Raw genomic sequence first — 19,678 nt, forward strand, 5'->3', positions numbered from 1 at the left:
ATCCTGTTTGCTACCTCAGTTCAAATTCTGGAATTTAAAAAGCATTCTCAAATTAATTCTGAATGGTGCACAACCCTGCTCTCTTTTCTACTTGCCATGCATATCATTGCCCCTAGACTGCAGAAGGAGGGCTGTCTAACACACTCTGGAGTTGATGATCCAGGGGTGGAGAGGCCCCTCTTTTGGCCCCTGTCTCACCCCAGTGCCCTCTTCTCCACTCCCCAGTAAACTGACATCTGCCGGATGAGTCTGCACAGCTGTGGCGGAGCAGGTCACCAACCGGGTCAAAGGTCTGGTCTCGTTCTGGCCTGGGAGGAATCTCTATACAGAAACCTGCCGACATACCCGAAGCCAAACCAGTGGGAACTTCTGTGAAACACCCCTAATGGTAACTGCATGAAAAAGACCTGCATTCTTGCTATGAAACAGCATGTCATATTTTATTAGAACACTCGAAAAAGTCTCTGCCAAAGCAGCTGCCATAAATTGGCATGTATGAGCCCTGGAATGTCTTGTTGGGTCTTGTGCCAAACTCAGAGACCTTGTTGAATTAGTGTTTTTGGGTGGGTTAAACGCATTATCAAGTACCCTTTAATGTCAGTCCAATGGGAGGTCAAAGTGTGAGATACGATGAACTGCACTTTTATGAGTAAATCTATGTAAGTACTATACCAGGCTGACTCCTTTAACAGTTAAAAAAGTAAATGGCAAAACCACACATGAAATCCCCGTTTGGAGGAGGGGGGTGGCTGCCTTGGGGAGGGGAAGAACTTTCACAATAGACTCTACAGAGAAATGCCACAATCCCCCCTTAACACTAGACCGAGCAGAGAACAACATTGAAGACCCATGGCCAATATTTACTGTGCTTAACCAGAGTCACTTTCTTAGGGTGACCTTTTTGAAAGATTCAGTTTGAGTTGACTTTTGGAGACTTTCAAAGTGTTCCAGAATTAGATTATGAGAAAAACTGCATTAACAAATTATATCCATGACTCAAATACCTCAGCTTTTCACATGATATCTCTTTAACCCTATTATGCGAGAAGGGGGAGATGTGTCCTTTTGGTTATTCGGCCTTGTTCAAGGTGTTCTTTGGGTCCTATCTCTTGTCATTTGCATCAGTTACGATAAATACGCCAAGTACCCCCGGGTGATTCTTGCGGGCCAAGAAATGCACAATTGACCTACAAATGTGGCTCATCGGTTGCCATAACATGCTGGAACAGAAGACACTTGTGTTTGACAAGCATGTTGTTTTTCATTGACCAATTAGAGGTGTTTTTTCACACCCTTGATCTTATGTTCATTATTATCACAGCTAATATGGATGGTAGAGTTCTAGTTGTTTAACTCGGCGCTTTCCCTTTCTTTCCCTTTCGAAATCCCCAAGACACTTCTATCTTTCGTGACGCTGTTTAAGTAATAATGAATGTTTTTACATACACCAGAGCTTACCAGACATAAACCTACAATCAATGCAAATCTGTCCCCTAAATACATCATGTGTGAAATATTGTGAGAAAACAAGCGTAGCATAAATCTCTCAAAATTCTCCCAAGAGTGTGGAAGCAACCATTTAGACACATACATCTTCTTCCTTGAATGCTCAGAGACAGACAAAGACATATGTTAAATCAGTTGCCCTGCTGATGAGTATGTTCCGGTAAGGAACCTAAGCATAGGTACGGAGCGGGATCTACGGAGGGCGAAGTGAGGATGAGAGTTTGGAGAAACCTAGACCCCCTACCCCCACTTTGCCGAGTCTTTTACAAGTGCTTGATTGATTAATGTTGTTGTCAGGGAACAGAGTCCCCAGAGAGAACCAGAGGGATCCTTTCTGATATGTAGAGGGATTTACAAGTAGCGGCCAGCTTTCAAGTGCTGGGAAGCGATCGCCGGCCAAGAGAAGAGATGAGAAATCCATCAGGAATGCATTTTGTCTGTTCTTCTTTCTTCCCTTCTCTTTTCCCCCCATCCCTCTTTTTGTCTCCCACTAGCTCAGAGTGCAGCTGCTGCTATAATTCTACTGTATTTGCTTTGCGATGTTACATAAAACTACAGGGTTCACAAACTGTCAGGAAGCGTCCCGAAGACTCGGGTGAAAGCAATAGGGCAGGGCTCCAACTGTCATCTGACCAAGAGTGATGTACTCCCGGAGGGGAGGGGAGGTCAAACAATTAGTCTCCGCTGAATAAATAAATATAACAAACACCAGCAATAAACTGAGGCATCTAGATGACAAGAGAAGAAACAACTCCAACAGGAGGTCTAAAAGCCAATCAGATACATTCAAGGTCAATTGCAATTGTGAAACCATGCAGGGAAAGTACAAGTATCTGTGCGAGTGAGCGTATCCCACCTGTACACGAGCCTCGGTCAGTTTGGTCCTCTGTGCAAGCTCCTCTCTAGTGTAGATGTCGGGATAGTGCGTCCTCTCAAAGGCCTTCTCGAGCTCCTCCAGCTGCTCTGCTGTGAAGGTGGTACGGCTGCGTCTCTGTTTCCTTTTCAGGGGCAGGTCTGGCTCTGACTCCACTTCCGAGCCATCATCTGTACGGTTACCTGCGTACACTAGTGTAGATGTCGGGGTAGTGCGTCCTCTCAAAGGCCTTCTCGAGCTCCTCCAGCTGCTCTGCTGTGAAGGTGGTACGGCTGCGTCTCTGTTTCCTTTTCAGGGGCAGGTCTGGCTCTGACTCCACTTCCGAGCCATCATCTGTACGGTTACCTGCGTACACAGTTTGGAAATAAGTCGTTGAGAGGCTTTGAACATCGGCACCAAGTCTCGGATGCTTTACAAAATGGCAAGTTATTTTAAAAAATTGAATATGTACAGCAACTGAAAATTTCAGCTGTCGCCAGTACGATGGCACACTGCGAATTTGTCAACGGAAAATGATCCTGAAAGCCGAGACCAGCTATCATGGCAATATTAATGCTTCCGTTATCTCAATATGTCAATGGAGCCTTAGATACCTTTTTATTGGGTCTTATTCATATGTGAGAAGTCTTCAGACACATAATCCTGCCACTGAGCCCTGGAGAGGCCTGGGGGACGTAACTGTGAGGGTTAGGGTAATCTACACCAGACACCTTGCTCTAGCACGTCCGCCTTATTCTCTCTGTAGCGGCCTGGGGCTAGCTCCTAAGAGCAAGTGTTTGAAATAAGAATGTATGAGACTTCTGGGCCATTGAATCCCTCTCTTTGTGTTTCAAGCTAGTGTTCGAAATATATTACAACATATTTTACATTACTTTTTTTCAGGCACTCAGTCAAAGACAAGTGCAGATCGCAGTTGGCAGTTTGCATTTTAGCCAGAGGAGTATTTCCCCGGCACAAAGACGAACACTGCTACGACCGAGCCAAGAGGAGCGTTTGTAAGCACAGATATGGAGTGCGTTAAGATATATTACTGAAATACATTACCATGATAATTGATTCTAAAATTGCATCATACTTTATTTGTGAGCCACCTCTGTATATCTATTCATGGCAGCAGAAAGCTCGTGAAAGGTCCTGTCACAAAAATCACACTTTTACATTTGCTTTCTTAAAACGCATGAGTGCTAACAAGCAGTGTAGCTTGAGTCTTGCTCCAGGCCCTTTGGTCTTGCATCATCCATGGGGGAAAGACAGAAAGAAGGGCTCTGAGCTCCTGCCCCCGCAATGCCACAGCTGCCACGGTGGAGACAAATCTCCTTTGAGCCATCGTGCGCGGTCTCTGCCCACTGCTGATCAGCAGGTTCCTGCACCCTGGACCACTTCACACAAGTTTTCCAGCATCTCCGTTTTCTTCTGCCAGACCGGAGCCTGATCGTCTCTCTCAAACCCCCATCTGCCAGGTCTCTTCTACGGCTGATAGGCTGCCAGGAAAAGAGGTTACAAAAAGGCCTGTGGGAGTGTGCTAGTGTGTGTATATTAGTATGTGCATAGGCGTGCGAGTATGTCCGTGCGTATCGGCGAATGCATTCTTCTTGGTGCATGTGCGAGAATTGGGTGCACTTGAAACTGACAATGGGGGGAAAACAATCCCCCAGCGTAATGCAACTGCCAACAACAAAAAGAACCAAACTGCGGGTCTGCAAGTGTGTTTGTGCATGCTTGCGTATCCATACATGCCTTCTTCAGTTTGCATGTCAATTTTCATGCACCAAATAAATGCAGAAATGAAATTGCAGATTATATATAAAGAACCCAACTCTGGGCGATTAAGTATCTTGGGTATCAACAAATGCATTCTTCTTGGTGCATGTGGAAGTGAGTAGAAAAAGACAAAGAAGAAAAACACCTATATATTGTTTTTAAACCAGGTACCTGCATACTGTATGTATAAAAGACAAAGCAAGCTATGGTCTTGTGTATTTACACATACATTCTTCTAGGTGTGTGTCAATTTTGGTGGCATCAAAAGTGCCAGTTATCAATAAAAAGAACCAAAATCTGGCAGTGCAAGTATGTTAGTGCATACTTGCATATCAGCAAATGCATTCTTCTTGTTGCATGTGGAAGTACATGGAAATTACAGAACAGACTAGGGTCTTATTTATTCACACATGCAACATTCTCTTGGTGCACGTGCAAGTATTTGGTGCAACTACATCAACAATAGAAGAAAAACTCACTTCCGCAATGCAACCGCTTCAAGACGCACCAAACTGCTGCAGTCTCCAGACCAGCTCTGGAGTTTAATTAAACATGGAATTAACGGATTATATGGAGACTATCATTACAGACCACTCGAGCAGTCTTCACAGAATGTCTTTTTGTCTCCCCAAGCTCTGGCTCAATGATTCTCAATGGATTACATGCGACCGCAGGACATGAGTCCGCATTCATTAAATCAATTCCTCCATCTTCCCCCTTTTAATAAAGATAGATTTTTTTACAACACTGCCTGGCACTCCAGCACACGAACAAAATCTTGAATATACAAAGTTGAATATGTACATATCCTGGATATCCCTTTGTTGGTTTTCATGAGGATGCGCCAGAGCGATTTGTTGCTAACACACCATGACAACACTTGAGACTCGTGCAGTGGTCTACGGATCACTTTCCAAAGTCACCTCGGCATCCTGAGGGGGAGGGAAAGACGTGACGCTGTGATTTTTGTTTCATTGCACAGTTTCGCCACATGATTCATGAGGCAAGATTCTGTCAGCGTATCCTGCCCTTGTGTCTCTTTGTTTTTTTCTGTCCATACGTTTGATGCATCAAAGCCTTTTCACTTATAATTACAAATGTACTGTAACCATATCAAATCCCACCGCACGTCTTTTGTATTGAAATATTTTACAAAACACACGTAATCAGTGGTCAAACTCAGAAACAAAACTCAGGTTGTTGTCGTTTCACAAGCTCTAGCTCAGCTGTCTTGCAAGCCCAAGACTGAAGGTCAACAGGCCCCCTGACAACAGCAAAGGATTATGGTAATGAAACAGATGCTGGCAGAGATAGAGCAGTGAGAGGGGCATGATACAGGCCTCATCTCTGTCCCAAAGATTTCCACTGATTGGGATGCTAGCTTCTATCAAGAGAACAGAAGCCCCAAATGGGTTCAGATAGGTTATGGCAGACATGTAATATGCTACAAACATATGTGTTATGCTAATGTGCTGTTTCTCCGCTGCTAATGTGACCGTGGAGAAGCTGACTAAAAGGCTAAAACTATACAAAACTTTAAAATCTTGTGTAGCTATTATAACTAAATTTCCATTCGCTCTCATTCCTTGTTTAAAAAAGCACTACATTTAACCACAGTAATCAGGGGACCAAAAAAAGCAGCAGTTAATTTGCACTTTAAACACAGCTAAGCTCAAGAAGATGTGAGGTCAATTCACAAGAACTCTTCCCTGTTTTAAAACAATAAGGTACATCCTGACTAATCCGCCTCACAATAACCAAGCTGTAATTCTATTTGAGGGTTCTGGGGATATTGATAAAGTCCTCTGCTCACTTATCAGCCAATTAAAGCCTAATTATGTTCCATTCATTCTGTGCTACAGCCTGAATGTTTTTCCTCCAGGGCCCAATGTGATCTTTAACAAAATGCTGACTTTGTGCCGAGTATTTCATTTGCAACAAAATCAGGTGCGTACAGAAGGCTCTGACAAATTTTAGATCGCATTTCATTTAAAAACCAAACCCGTATGAAGCAGAAGGCTAGAAGCAGATAAACCGTTACGAGTAGGTTCTCTGCTTCTTGGCTACATGAATCACTAAAGCCAAATCTCATCCATTTAGGGCCCATTATCTGCAACAGTTAAGCCAACATACACATTTAGCTCAATTTAGCAGTCGTTTACGTTGGCTTTAAGGGATAGTTCACCGCAAAATGAAGATTCTGTCACAATTTACGCATCCTCATGATGCTCCAAACTTGTATGACTTTCTTTCTTCTGTGAAACGCAGATATTTTAAAGAACGTTGAGTTCCAAACAACATTAGACCCCACTGACCTTCACTGTATGGACAAATCTATATTTTAAAAATATCCTCTTTTGTGTTTGAAATGTGACCATATTACAAAATTCCTTGCTAATTAACAGGTGAATTAAAGACAGTTCTGAAATGACCTTGTGTATTAATATGTCCTTTTTTCAGCAGCTTGCATGCCACTGAAGAACCATTTTGGGTTCCTCAAAGAAAACTTCAGTGAAAAGTTCTTAAAAGAACATTTTAAAAATAAGAGTTTACACTGTAAACAACATTCTGTCTAATTGAAAGGTTCTATTGATGTTAATGGTTCTTAATAGAACCATCAACTCCAATAAAGAACTTTTATTTTTCTTTTAACATTAATGTTAACAGCACAGTAATTTATGATGTCTCTTTTCTTCTCTAAGGGCTTTAATCAAAGTATGTTGTCATTTGTGAAAATAAAAAAATATATAAACTTATTTGGTCTGCTTAAAAAGAGAGATGACACTAACAAAAAAGTACCACGTTACTTTAGTCATTTAGTAGCATGGACTGATACCATCACTGTACCATGCTATACACCACAGCTTTTGTCTGTAGAACACATTCAAGAAACGGTGAATAACTGCTTAAAATCCCAGCTAAAAACTGTCTCTTTGTCCGACTGATCTATCTTTATCATTTTAAATATATCACCCAACAGCATCAAAAGTGATTTGCACAGCTCGTCTGAAAACAGAGTTTCGATATATCATTACCAAACCTAAAAGGATGTCAAAGATCCTTATAAAAAAAAAAAAGACAATTGAAAAGCACGAATCAAAGTGCAGCTTTTGACATCATCAGAATCCCAGGAATTATTCAGGGATGGCGGATAATAAAAAGCCTCCATGACACGGTGAGAAGGAGGTAGAGGCGTCTCCAACCTCATCTGCTAAGATTGCCTTTGAATCAGTATTAGCTCAACATTACGGCAAAATTCAATGCAGCCTTTTTTTTAAATACCGTAACCAATGTCCTCAATATCAGCTGTACCTTGCAAACTACCCAAGACAGAGTGACAAAAACAGACAGGGCTTTTTGCAGTGCGGCATTAGCTCATAATGGCTCATTTTGAAAAGCATATTAGTTCCAGCATAATTACAATCAAGTCTTACGCTTGCTATTTTACAGGCATTCAATAGGACCAGCCTCAGAGCTGCAAATGACACTAGTTGAGTGTAACTGACAACACATCTTTTTTTTTTTTTCCTTCGGCATCTTCCTAAACCCATTCCCACAGGACAAAAATAACAGCATCCCTGCTTAAATTTTTGTTTACATGTTTATTTTGTACATGCCTTTGTGAGAGTCACTAGAGCAATTATACTTTTTGTCACTCTTGGAGGAGGAGAGGGAAATCATAATGAGCCGAGTTTTCGCCGTGCGATCTGATTTGATATCTCTGACATCCATCTGCCTCTCTTTGCTATCTCTTTGGCTCACGGCCTGAATATAAAACACAGCGTGTTTCCTCAGGTCTGTTTAGGGATTGAAACTTTGATACTGCTGTGCCTACGGTGGGAGAGGGAGGTGGAGAATTGAGAGAGGGCGGGGGTTACAGCAAGATCAAATAAATGACAGAAAAATTTGCATTGTTGAAGATGGAGCTGAACGTACTTTTCCGGTCCTGCCCCCACAGGGTTAAGCCATTCTGACGAAATGTTCAAACAAAAAAAAGTCCATGAAAAGGCTAGGAATACCAATTACGTATGCTTATATATACATAACTATGATGCAATATTGCATGTTGAAGAGTATCTGGAGGAAGGTTGCTCAGTTATCATTCATTACACCTAAAGTTTCCTTTAAAATATTAAAATAATCAAGGCTAGTTATGTACATTAAAAGTATAGTGCTGTAAATTGAAAGTGAAAAGCAGCTCAGTTCATTTAGCCTCAACAAAATGAATAAGAAATCTTCATCTGAAGACCTTTGATTAGAGACCATGGCATTTTAGAAAATTTGAGCAAATGTTGAGATCTCTTCTGAAATGCCAATTACAAGAGACCTTTCTTCAAGAGAAACATCTGAAAAGCAGGAGATGCTGTCAAAAGTTTACATTTTGTTCTCCATTATATCTCATCGTCGCTGTCTAGGAGAAACAATCGAAACATCAGAGAGATATCCATGAGTTGCTTTCCTACAGACAACACTGGAGAGAAGCAATGCTCATCAGATGCATTTACATGCACTTTCAGTCAGACTAAAGCAATAAAGTCTTTGAAAATGTCATGTAAATGCAGTAGTCTGACTGAAATCAGTGCAAGTCAGACCAGCAGGCCTAGATAATGTGGGTCAGCCTCACCCAGCATATAAACACCTGCACACTTGCTTCAAATATTTGACTACTCAAAAACTTTAAACATGTTGCTCTATTGAATTATTGAGTCGAAATACTCCAAACCACACATAACCAAATGCTAACATAATGTAATCCATTGCTCAGCACTTTTTCAAGCAGTCACAAACACGAGCTAAAACTATATATTTATGCAAAGCAACTAACAGAAGTCAACGATCTTGTGTCTCATTGCCATTGTCAAAAGCAGTCTCGCAGGATCGTTCCTCTTTCGCTTCCCCTTTCACAACATTCGGGATAAAAAGCACATCCTTTAGAAATGACGAGAGCGGCAGAGAGAAAGACGAGCCCAAAGAAAACAGACGAAAGGAAAAAAGAGCAAAAGGAGGGGAGGGTCTATAATCTTTGGCTCCCACAACAAACAATTAGACCTTTTTTCTTTCAAGAAAAGGTTGAAAAAAGCTGTTTAAGAGAGGGGCAGAAGAAGCAGCAAAGGCGTTGGTCTTTTATGGCTCTTGTCATGTGCGTGAAGGCACAGGGCGGACATAGGAACACACGCCTAACGTGCAACAACAGGCTGGGCCCTGGGCCTCTTTGCGCTTTCAGCCTGCATAGACGCTGCACCTCAGGGGGCCATTAGAGCCTGAATAGGGCCCTGACAACCCCGCGTAGCTCAGTGGGGTATCGATAAATGCTGACATATTGACTCCCTATGCCCCAGCGCCAGGGGACAGGCGTGCCGAAATATGAGAGCGTGAAGGACTTGAATGGCGGGATTTTATACATAAACATTGATACAAATATACAGTGGCGTTCAAAAGTCTGATCGAAACAGAAACTGCAACCCCTTTTACTTTTTTTTTTCCATTGCAGTTCATATTATCTCAGCATAACAATTTCAGCAAGGAGTCCAATGATAATTTTTAATTCACTTTTGATTACATTTGATTAGTAGAAAGTAGAAAGTAGTAGAAATACCACAGAACATTACATTTGCTCTTAATTTTACGTGACGATTGTTTTTTGTTTGTTCTAAAAATGTCAAAAAATTTCATTTCTACATTGTAAACAATGATTTTTTCAAAGTCATGCATAAAACAAAAGACTATTGCAGTGTTTGATTTGTTTTGTTACTTGTCAATTCTTTGTGATTATTTCTGAAATTTACTAGCAATTGTTTACTGTGTAGGTTTAAATAAAACATCTCAGACTTTTTGAGCCCCTTAAAAATGGAGAATAAATTATTGCAAATATCACATTATTTTAGAGGTTAATGTTAAAAAATAAATAAATAAATAAATAAATAAAAGAGGAAGCCATTTATCACTCGATACACACGCACCGTCCATGCAGGAATATTTTGAAAAGAACTGAATTCCTGTCACCATAGGGAGTGAGAGAAATGAGAAATGGAGGATTCCTCCCTGAGCCGTTTTCTTCAGGGTCACCCTACCTACCTCTGTTTCGAGGGAGTGGGGCTTAGTTTTCTACAACCTTTCTTTTTTGCCAAAATGGGATTTCGTTTCCTGGGGTTGGTTCCCTGCTAATTAAGGTCACAGCTAAAGTAATGAAATTAAGAAGGACCACAAAGCAAAAAGGGAACCCAGGGGGTCCTTGCCAATAGTGCAGAAGCCCCTTCAGGAGGCTTGAAAGGAAAAAGCAATGCAGGAAATCAAATACTAACTCTGAGCCCTGAGAAGCGCCTGTTTATTTTATCCAGAATGCAAAAGGATGGAGTTTAGGTAGGAGACAGAATGCACTCAAGGATTGAGATATGTGCCTGAAGGACGGCTCTGGAGTGAAGGCATATAATTCTTTCATCATAAAGTGGTTATAGTACAGACAAAACTCAGTGTGAGTTCATTCTGGAGGGGGATATTGCCATACTTTTTGGGCAGTATTCTGGAAAAAAAAATACAAATTTCTAAACCAACTGTTGGTTTATCCTTATCAATAGATGCTATTTGTGGCTTAATCAGAGTACCAGAAGGTACAAAACTGGCATGGGTGACCCATAGCTTGCTCTTTCAAAGCTCAGGAGATCTACCGGAGACCTCTGTTGCGTTTCATCTAAAAATAAAGGTTCCAAAATGGTGTTTTCAAAAGCGTCATAAAAGAACCGTTTTCAACAGATCTTAAAAGAACAATTTTTACTTCACATGAAGAACATTTAAAAAATCTAAAGAACCTTTTTCCACTATAAAGAAGCTTTTGTGCATTGGAAAAGTTCCAATGGGTGTTAAAGGTTGCTCATGGATCTATCAATGCCAATGAAGAACCTTTTTAAAAGAGTTTACTGTATATACCCTAAAACTCTTCCTATTTCTCCTGAAATTCTACAAAAAAGGGAAAAAATGAAATGAGACAATTATTGTAAAAGTACAGAGTTTAGAAGAATTGAATGAGAAATATTCATATTGACACAGTGGATACTGCATGAAATTCCCAAGACATTCTTCAGGACATAAGGAGGTCTTTAATATTTCATGTTTTCTGAGTTTACATCAGCTCGCAGTCACAGCAGCTGATGGTAAAGTCAGAGATCAGCACTCTATATTGTATCTTCGCACCGTAAGGGTATTTCAAAATGATAGTGTACATTCCCCTAGGGAGGGTCCGACAGGGGACGCCTTAAATAAACCCATTAGTTAAAAATGGAAGGCTTGGCTTTTTTTCCCCTTTGAAGTTACAGGGACTGCTCGCTTTCCACTGCTCGCAGTCTCTCTACGCTCACCGGTCAGTGCCTGCATATTTTTGAACTTGCTGGAAAGACGAAACACATTTCTGATTTGCAACACTCAGTGAACGTGTTTATTGTCTTTCGGTACAGCCTTAAAAATGAGCGCCACATGTTGCATAGAATGAAAATAATGAAGAATCCATTTGCAAAGCAGGTCAAAAGCATAATGGGCGATGTTATGGCCGTAAGTAGCATGGGCTAATGGTGATTTTAAAGCAGTCGAGCATGGTGTGAATGGCTCTAATTCATCAGCTCTCTGACTGGGCACACGGCTCTAAAGTTAATTAGTGTTGCACATTATGTGGAGCATTTTCTCCATTGTAATGAAATTAGTGAGAATGCTTGCTGTACTTTCTAACACGCCTTGGTGTAACGGGGGATGACAATAATCCGGCAGTGTCCGTGCCAGCTGTCAAAAACTTTGACATCTATGGCAGGCGGGAAAAATGCAGGGGGGGAATTTAGACATTTTTTAGACATTTAGCTCTATTATGATCCTGTGTTTTCTTCTAACATGGGTTGTGAAGAAAACAGAAACTCTTTTAACACAGAATAACCATTCCCCCCCCCCAATGTTATGTCTGTCACTGAACGTGGCATGCATTTCAAGTCAATCCCTTCTGATTTATCAGTCAAGAAATCATAACGTGCCAAATGTTTTCCTAAGCAGCGGTTAAATATAAATAGACCACAAATATAATAGACCACACAGATCTTAGGAGACACCGGATCCAATCAAAACAAAGCCAAACAAGCCAATCTTTAAATATACTGCTTTGTTTATAAGAGTAAAAATGATATGATGTTGAGGATGGGTGAAAAAATGTTTACATGTTCTAGTTTTATCTTAGCCACTACAAAAAAAAAAAAGGCAATTTACAAAAACAGTACTATTCAGAAAAGAATTTTCAGTGATTGTAGGAAGTTAATTCATAAAATGCCAGACAGTGGAAATCACAGTGATATATCTGCGGCACATTTAACTGAAGACTGATGAATTGCATGCCACATATTTACCACTGATTTACAATCCCAATTCTACTCCTCATACAGTATGAGTAAAATGGACCACATTGTCACTGGTGATTCTCTATTTTAACAATGCAGCAAATTTAAAGAATTTAGCACAATGAAACTTGAAGCAATGAGTGAAATTATAAGTCTATGCCAACAAGCGGGTGACCTTTTTAAACGTTAATCTGAAACATAAAATTAAACATTAATCTTGCAGATGCAAAAAAACAAACAAAAAAGCCAATTACAAAACAAAGAGAAAATGTCTCTTTTTCTCATCATGTGAAAACAAAGACTAAATGGGTTCATCTATTTCACCTGTGTTGAAATAAATATTTAAAGCTCTGTGTATAATATCCTCATATGTAGCAAGAAGCATTTTTTCAAAGGCAGACAATTCAATCAAAATCCTCACTTTGGACGATGTGCTTCACATAAAACCCTGGAGGAAACAAGAGACACTTTTCCTTTCTATTTGTTTTCCGAGAGCTATCCTGAGTGTGTGACAAGAAAGGAGTCTAAAACAACCAATTAAAGCAAAATTGCCTTCGCTCTTGGAAAAACATTGAGTCAAAGCCCCATGGGAACTACTATGGAGCGCTGAGCACTCTTGTCCTTTCCAATGGCACGGTCAAGATCTACCAGACGAGCACAGATAGAAAGATAGATAAATGACTTTTGGAAACCTTGTTTTTCTTGTCAACACAAGCACTTACATGAGAATGCAACCCTGATGTCAACTCATTCCTTTACCAATATCTCCTCCTGCCTTTGAGTAAAACCTCTGTCAAATGAAAGGAAAGACTTGCCGACACCAACCGAGATCGATTACCACCTATGATTACAGAATTTGTCCAATCACAAAGTTTCCAAAATGTCCTATGCTGCAGAAAAAGGCATTAGAGTAGGGTGAACACAATAGAAAAGAAAAGTATATGAGATCTCGTTATTATATTAGTTGTTTAGCCTATAGACAGCAGTGAGATAATGTGGAAATGGCTAATGGAGACCTTTACTTGTATCTCCTCATTCTCAGAATCTTCAGTATGAACTTATTTCTTAATGAGTCAATGATCTTGAGTTTCTATTCACAATAACTTTATAGCTCTCTTACTGTATGTCAGCAATGGACTTTGTGTATATTTTAAAGGAAACAAAGTTAACTAAGAAGGCTTCTGTGCTCAAACTATATTAAAAAAATAATAATTATTCACCCTACATGTGTCATAAATACACATGCAACACGCAGAGCGAAGAAAAAAAAAAAAAACGCCTCTTATGATTTGTGCCCAAATTGGATTGCCAATACCTATAATATCAAGAAAAACATCTCTAAGAAGAATGAAAAAATAACAATACAAAATAAAAAATGGGTACTTGAGATCCATCATGGCTTAGCCTAGAAAACTAACACATTATTGATCTTTTCTTGGGTTTCTTTCTCTCCGCTGTTTGTTTAGAGAAGCTTCATCCCCACTAATAGCTGCCTCAAAGCATAATCTCCCTCCTCCCCTCCACAACCTCTTCATGGTCCTCTTTTCATGGCATCTCATACAGTTAAAGTTAGCCGTCTCGCTGTGGTGAGGCTCTGAGAGCCAATTGTGTTGCTAATGTTGACACCTGCCAGAGCGGAGCCGAGTGAGGGCTCACTGCAGCCTGATGCAGATCACATCGAAACACTGGGATCTCTTCAGGATTAATTACAAGTACTTTATGGGCACCAATCACACACTTTAACTTTACTGTTTGATAGAGAAAAAAAGCTCCATCTATTATACTGCAGGCTTGCAAACATGCAATATTAATAAATGCCACTAAAAAGTTATTTAACATCAATGTAGAGCGAGGTACAGAAATCTGCTGGTTTCATTTAAAGCTATATATATATATGCACATAACGTAACAAAGAGCATTTAACTTTCTGCACTATTTATAAGTCTTTAATCAAATAAGCAAATGAGTGACGTGACTTTGTATATATGGGTCTGATTTTCTTTTATTAAAGCACAAGATGCTCTTTGGAACATCTCAAATCATGCTGGAGAACATAAATATCAGGTTTTGTCATGATGTGCATACTGACATAGCACACACTAAGATATTATGCAATGTAAACATTAAAAAAAAAAAGTACAATTAAATTAGAAAATCATGCAAAATGGATACATTTTCATTAGTATTCTCAGACTAGTGGACTTCACCTCATGTGTAACTTTCTTTGTAGTGTCATGTTCATTCACAGACGTTTATGCACCATAACTACAAAACATTAGAATCGCTTTAAATATATTACAGTTGAAGAATTTGCATTTATTTGCTAATTTTTCTAAGAACATGGTCATCAGGTTTTGTCATAGTAAATACTAAGAAAGTCTGCAATATAAACATGCATAATTGCAATGCAAACATATGCATAACAAAATGCATAATTGAAATAGATGCATTTCCACTAGTAGTGAAAATGCATATATTTGATATGCATTTTATATTTTATATGCATTCTAATCCATAAAAATAGATTTGAATCTATTTTTGTTCATTCAAATCATACATCCATGATATTAGACAGCTCTCCTAAGCAAACTTAAAGGTGGCACGGATTCCCAAAGGGACGGAAGCAAAATCAGCTCTCACTGGCTCTGAATGTGGCGTTTCCATCTTAGTGTGCTGGAGTGGGGATTCACCCCCAGTCCCTACAGATGTACATTAATGCAGACAACACACTGAGCCCGTCTCTTCCACAAGCCCTCTTCACTAAGCAGGCTGCTGTCCAGCCCCATCGTGTCAGTTTGAAGCCCCCATTCAAAAGTATTCATGCATCTGCCTTCGAGGCACAATGGCCGCTAGTTTATAAACTGTCTGCCCGCGAGCCCAAAGGCTTTAGTCCACATTGTTTTCATACCCTTAATAAACTTTTTGAAGGAGTTCATCAACTGGCCTGAATAGCCTGCACACTGAATCTCGAAACAGAAAATAACAGTTCTTTTTTCTTCTGCTCTTTTCTTTCTTTTTTTCCTTTTTAGGAGCAGTTTCTCTGACAATGGAGAAAGAAGGCTGCTAGACTTCAGAGGAGTCTTAGGCTCAACACAAGAAAAAAAGGCAGCATTCAATTAAAAGAACAAAATACTCCCCGCATAAAGGGGAAGGAGACAATTGATTTCTCCTCCATTCAAACGTGAGAGGATGATCCGAGCACCACTTCATATCTTATTCCAAAAGAGAAAAACACACATTCAAACGCACACAAAGTGTAAGAATGCAAACAGAGAGTAAATATGTTCACAATGCACAAAGAGCAGACTTTTTTTTCTTTTTCTTTTTTTGCAAAAGGAGATCATTACAAATCAACCTAGGATATTTGGATAGAGATCATTTCAAACTGCTTTAAAGATATTACGCTTGAGGAATCGGCATTTATTTGTTCATTTTTCTAAGTGCTTCTTGTGACACCCGTTAGACAGGCAGGACAAATTTCAAAGAGGCAATAAATGTCAGTATTGGCTATAAGCCATTAATCCATTCTCATACCTTTAAAATGTGTGGAAAACTTAAAGGTCTTAAATGGATGTCTTCTCTAATGAATTTCATCCCCAATTAGAACGCATCGCCACAGTCCAAGCTGCGTTCTCGCCTTTTCGCCTGTGGGGTTCGGAACGACTCCAAAAAATTCACAAACTTGCTAAATTAACAGGGCGCACACCCATGAAATACAATGCGCAAAAAAACCTGCTGTCTGCTCCGCCTTTCGTCCTCCGATTGTATTTATTAATAATAATAATAATAATAATAATAATATGTAATGTAAAATATTATTAATAATATTATTAAATAAATATAATGCATATGTTCATATAGGTCTACATAGGCTAAAATTATTAGATTTGAATATCTACATGTATATACAAAAACAACGAATAATAATAATAATAATAATAATAATACGGGAGAGTGGAAAAAACTCAAATACATAATCGTTTGTGTCTGTGAAGGAAGCGTTTAATTAGATTTGACAAGTTCAACGCGTTCGTTTCGGTCTCTGAAAGCCTGGTCAAGTTAAAAAAAAAAAACACTACAATATGTTACTAATGAACGGATAAAAAAAAAAATAATAAATAGCAGTAGTTACAATTATAATAACTGTTTTTTCCCCTTTGTTTTCTTTTCGTTTGGTTAACATTTCATATTTGTATATGTGTTGCTGCTGCTTCATTTAAACGTAGCCTATAACGATTAGGCTATTCAATAGGCTACTAGTAATTATCTTCTACCAAATGTTCATCGATCAGGGCGATCTGAGTTCCGGATGCAGAATTTTATAAATTCAGCACTTGTTGCTGAGATGACTTTCTCAGAGGTGATTCTCAGCTCTCTAAGCTGTGCTCACTGAAGCGCAATGACCTGCCCGAGTGTGAGAGGGGTTACCGGTCACTGCCATTTACCGCATCCCGGGATCCTCTATTGTTCCTTAAAAGCCACTTGAACGGATCTCTAAAACACCGACCAACGCGACTGAAGCGCTTCATTAGTTAAATCCACACGCCCGCGCTGAAAAAGAGTGCGTAAGGATTGAAGACAAATGCGTAAAGTACCTCACAACGGAAGAGATAGCAAAATATGAACAATCCAGACTACAAATAATTAATGAACTATTACTGCGACCTTTTATATTCTCGAAAGCATAAATATAAATAGCTATATTAAATGTCTGGATGATAATTCTAAAAATAACCTGCCTTTCATCGATGTGCTCATACGGTTCATAAATTATAATCCAGCAGGCATGTCTACTTACAAAATATTTGGCATAAACACCTCGGTTTCTATGACATAAATAGGAATTTTTACACAGCACTTAAGAATGTTGCGCACTGATTCTGGAACACAAAACTAATGTGTGTTTTGAAGCACAATCCGTCTGTAATTTTCGTGTGTTATTGACTACAAATCAGATGCAAGAAAATAAAATATTGTAGCAAATAAAAGCACAGATTTGAATAGTTCATGTGTTCAAAAGACACCCTCCCCAAACACACACACACAGAGAGAGAGAGAGAGAGAGAGAGAGAGTTTAATGAGGCCTGTATCACAGCTTGTGTGTGTCAAGTGTGACCCGCCCACACAAATCAAATGGCTAAAACGGAAATGACAATTTACATGTCAGAATCAATTGTGTATTTAAGTCCCCATTACAAACATTAACCAGATACGAACGCACCAAATACAATATCCATTGCTCGCATGGAGAGGGAATTACGCACAACGAACCGAGCACACATCCGCGCAGATACATTATGTGTGATTCATGTATTACATTTAGGTTCCAAAATAAATAGTTGTTGTTGTTACTGTAGTGCTGAATTATGGATTAAACCCTGGACTCGATACACTAAAGAAAATCCCTCGCCAGTCAAATTCTCGAGTTGCGTTGAGACAGGGTGACGGGAGAGAAGAGGTTAATCCGTGTTTAATGCAGTGATGGTCCACACTCTGATGGTTATGTTATCTCTGCCCAACATTTGGGTCTCCCACAATTTCAGCCCAGCCAAAATAGCTGCAAGAAAGTGCAGATGGAGTCACCCTCGACGCCCGAGGAGAAAAAATATTAATAGCTAAATAACTTCCCCTTACTTTCACTTAATATTCCTCTCTCTCTCTGTGTGTGTGTGTCCCTGTAACATATTCTATTCCAGATGGATTTGTTTAGAGAGAGAGAGAGAGTTTAATGAGGCCTGTATCACAGCTTGTGTGTGTCAAGTGTGACCCGCCCACACAAATCAAATGGCTAAAACGGAAATGACAATTTACATGTCAGAATCAATTGTGTATTTAAGTCCCCATTACAAACATTAACCAGATACGAACGCACCAAATACAATATCCATTGCTCGCATGGAGAGGGAATTACGCACAACGAACCGAGCACACATCCGCGCAGATACATTATGTGTGATTCATGTATTACATTTAGGTTCCAAAGCCCTTGAAAAGTTGAGAAATGAAATCCTCTCTGGTTATTAGCTGGAGCAGATGATAAAACAGCGTTTATGTGCGTAAAGGTCTTCTGCGCACTCGGTTAACAGCTGGGGAGTGAAAACCGCACTATTACAAGAATTCTCTCCGATATAAGAAAATGATATTCTCCTTAACATCTGTGCAGAGATTTACACTGTCCCAGATGGCAAACCGCATTTAATGAAGTCAGGCAGTAATATGAAGTCGCTTTGTACTGCAGTCGTCTCAAGTGTTTTTGATAAGCAAAAAGACATCCACGGATCAAAGATCATAAGCTTCTCAATTCCCCTTAACTGCCTGAGCCCTCATTCACATCATCCTTACCCGTTTTTTGGTTATTTTTTAACATCTCTGAAACACATCAAAACTCACATCTTGACAAATTCAGGCCCTGTCTCGAGTTCACAGGTCATCCGCGGTCTAAAAACGACATCGTAAACTAGTCTATGATCCCAGTATGGAGACCAATTAAGCATTACAGCGGAGTCAATGAAAGCCACATTAAAATACCAGCCAAAATGTTTGAATTTTTATCATTGCTAATATAGGCTGGATCACGAATATTGTTCACTTCATCACCTAGCATTAAATTTAAAGTCGTGCCATGGGGGCTTTTAACAGTTACTATCAAGCTACCAAAGCTTCAAGACAATTGTTTTACACAAAATAACAATAGGCTATACATAATCATATTATTATTTTACAGGGTGAAAATTATTATTGTTATTATGATAGTAAGTAATTATGTAAAGAAAGAAAGAAAGAAAGCTCTGGAAAAAAATTTAAATGAATGTAAGTTGTTCTGGCATTGGGGGGAAAATGTCAGCATCACCAATGCTTGAATGCAAATCATGGTCAATTGCATCTGGTTCGGTAAATTTGATTGGTTCCAGGAATTAGAACTGCCTTTATCTGGATTTTAAGCAACTAGCACTGCAATGGCGAAATGGACGCAAGCTTTTATAATCACTAGCTTCAGTGTAATATTATTATGAGCTTATATCTGTTCAACTTATTATCCCTGACAACAAAAATGGTTAATACCGGAGCATAAAAGGAAAAAATATAAAAAAAGATATATTTGAAAAAGAAAACTATATATATAATATATATTATATATATATATATATATATATATATATATATATAATCG

The 19,678-nt window shown here is 39.3% G+C and overlaps 1 protein-coding gene across 1 annotated transcript in view; it reads right to left on the minus strand.

Moving 5' to 3' along the window:
* pax7a (paired box 7a) overlaps nucleotides 1–19,678 on the minus strand; it is a 58,885-nt gene that overhangs the window by 33,141 nt on the left and 6,066 nt on the right. Inside the window, exons 5-6 of the mRNA XM_016504154.1 lie at nucleotides 2,573–2,725; nucleotides 2,363–2,469 (exon numbers count right to left, since the gene is read on the minus strand). Of these exons, the coding sequence (XP_016359640.1) occupies nucleotides 2,363–2,469; nucleotides 2,573–2,725 (260 nt within the window). The remainder of the gene's footprint in view (nucleotides 1–2,362; nucleotides 2,470–2,572; nucleotides 2,726–19,678) is intronic.

Source organism: Sinocyclocheilus anshuiensis, unplaced genomic scaffold (assembly GCF_001515605.1).
Source record: "Sinocyclocheilus anshuiensis isolate Anshui unplaced genomic scaffold, SAMN03320099.WGS_v1.1 scaffold262, whole genome shotgun sequence".
Lineage (NCBI taxonomy): Eukaryota > Metazoa > Chordata > Actinopteri > Cypriniformes > Cyprinidae > Sinocyclocheilus > Sinocyclocheilus anshuiensis.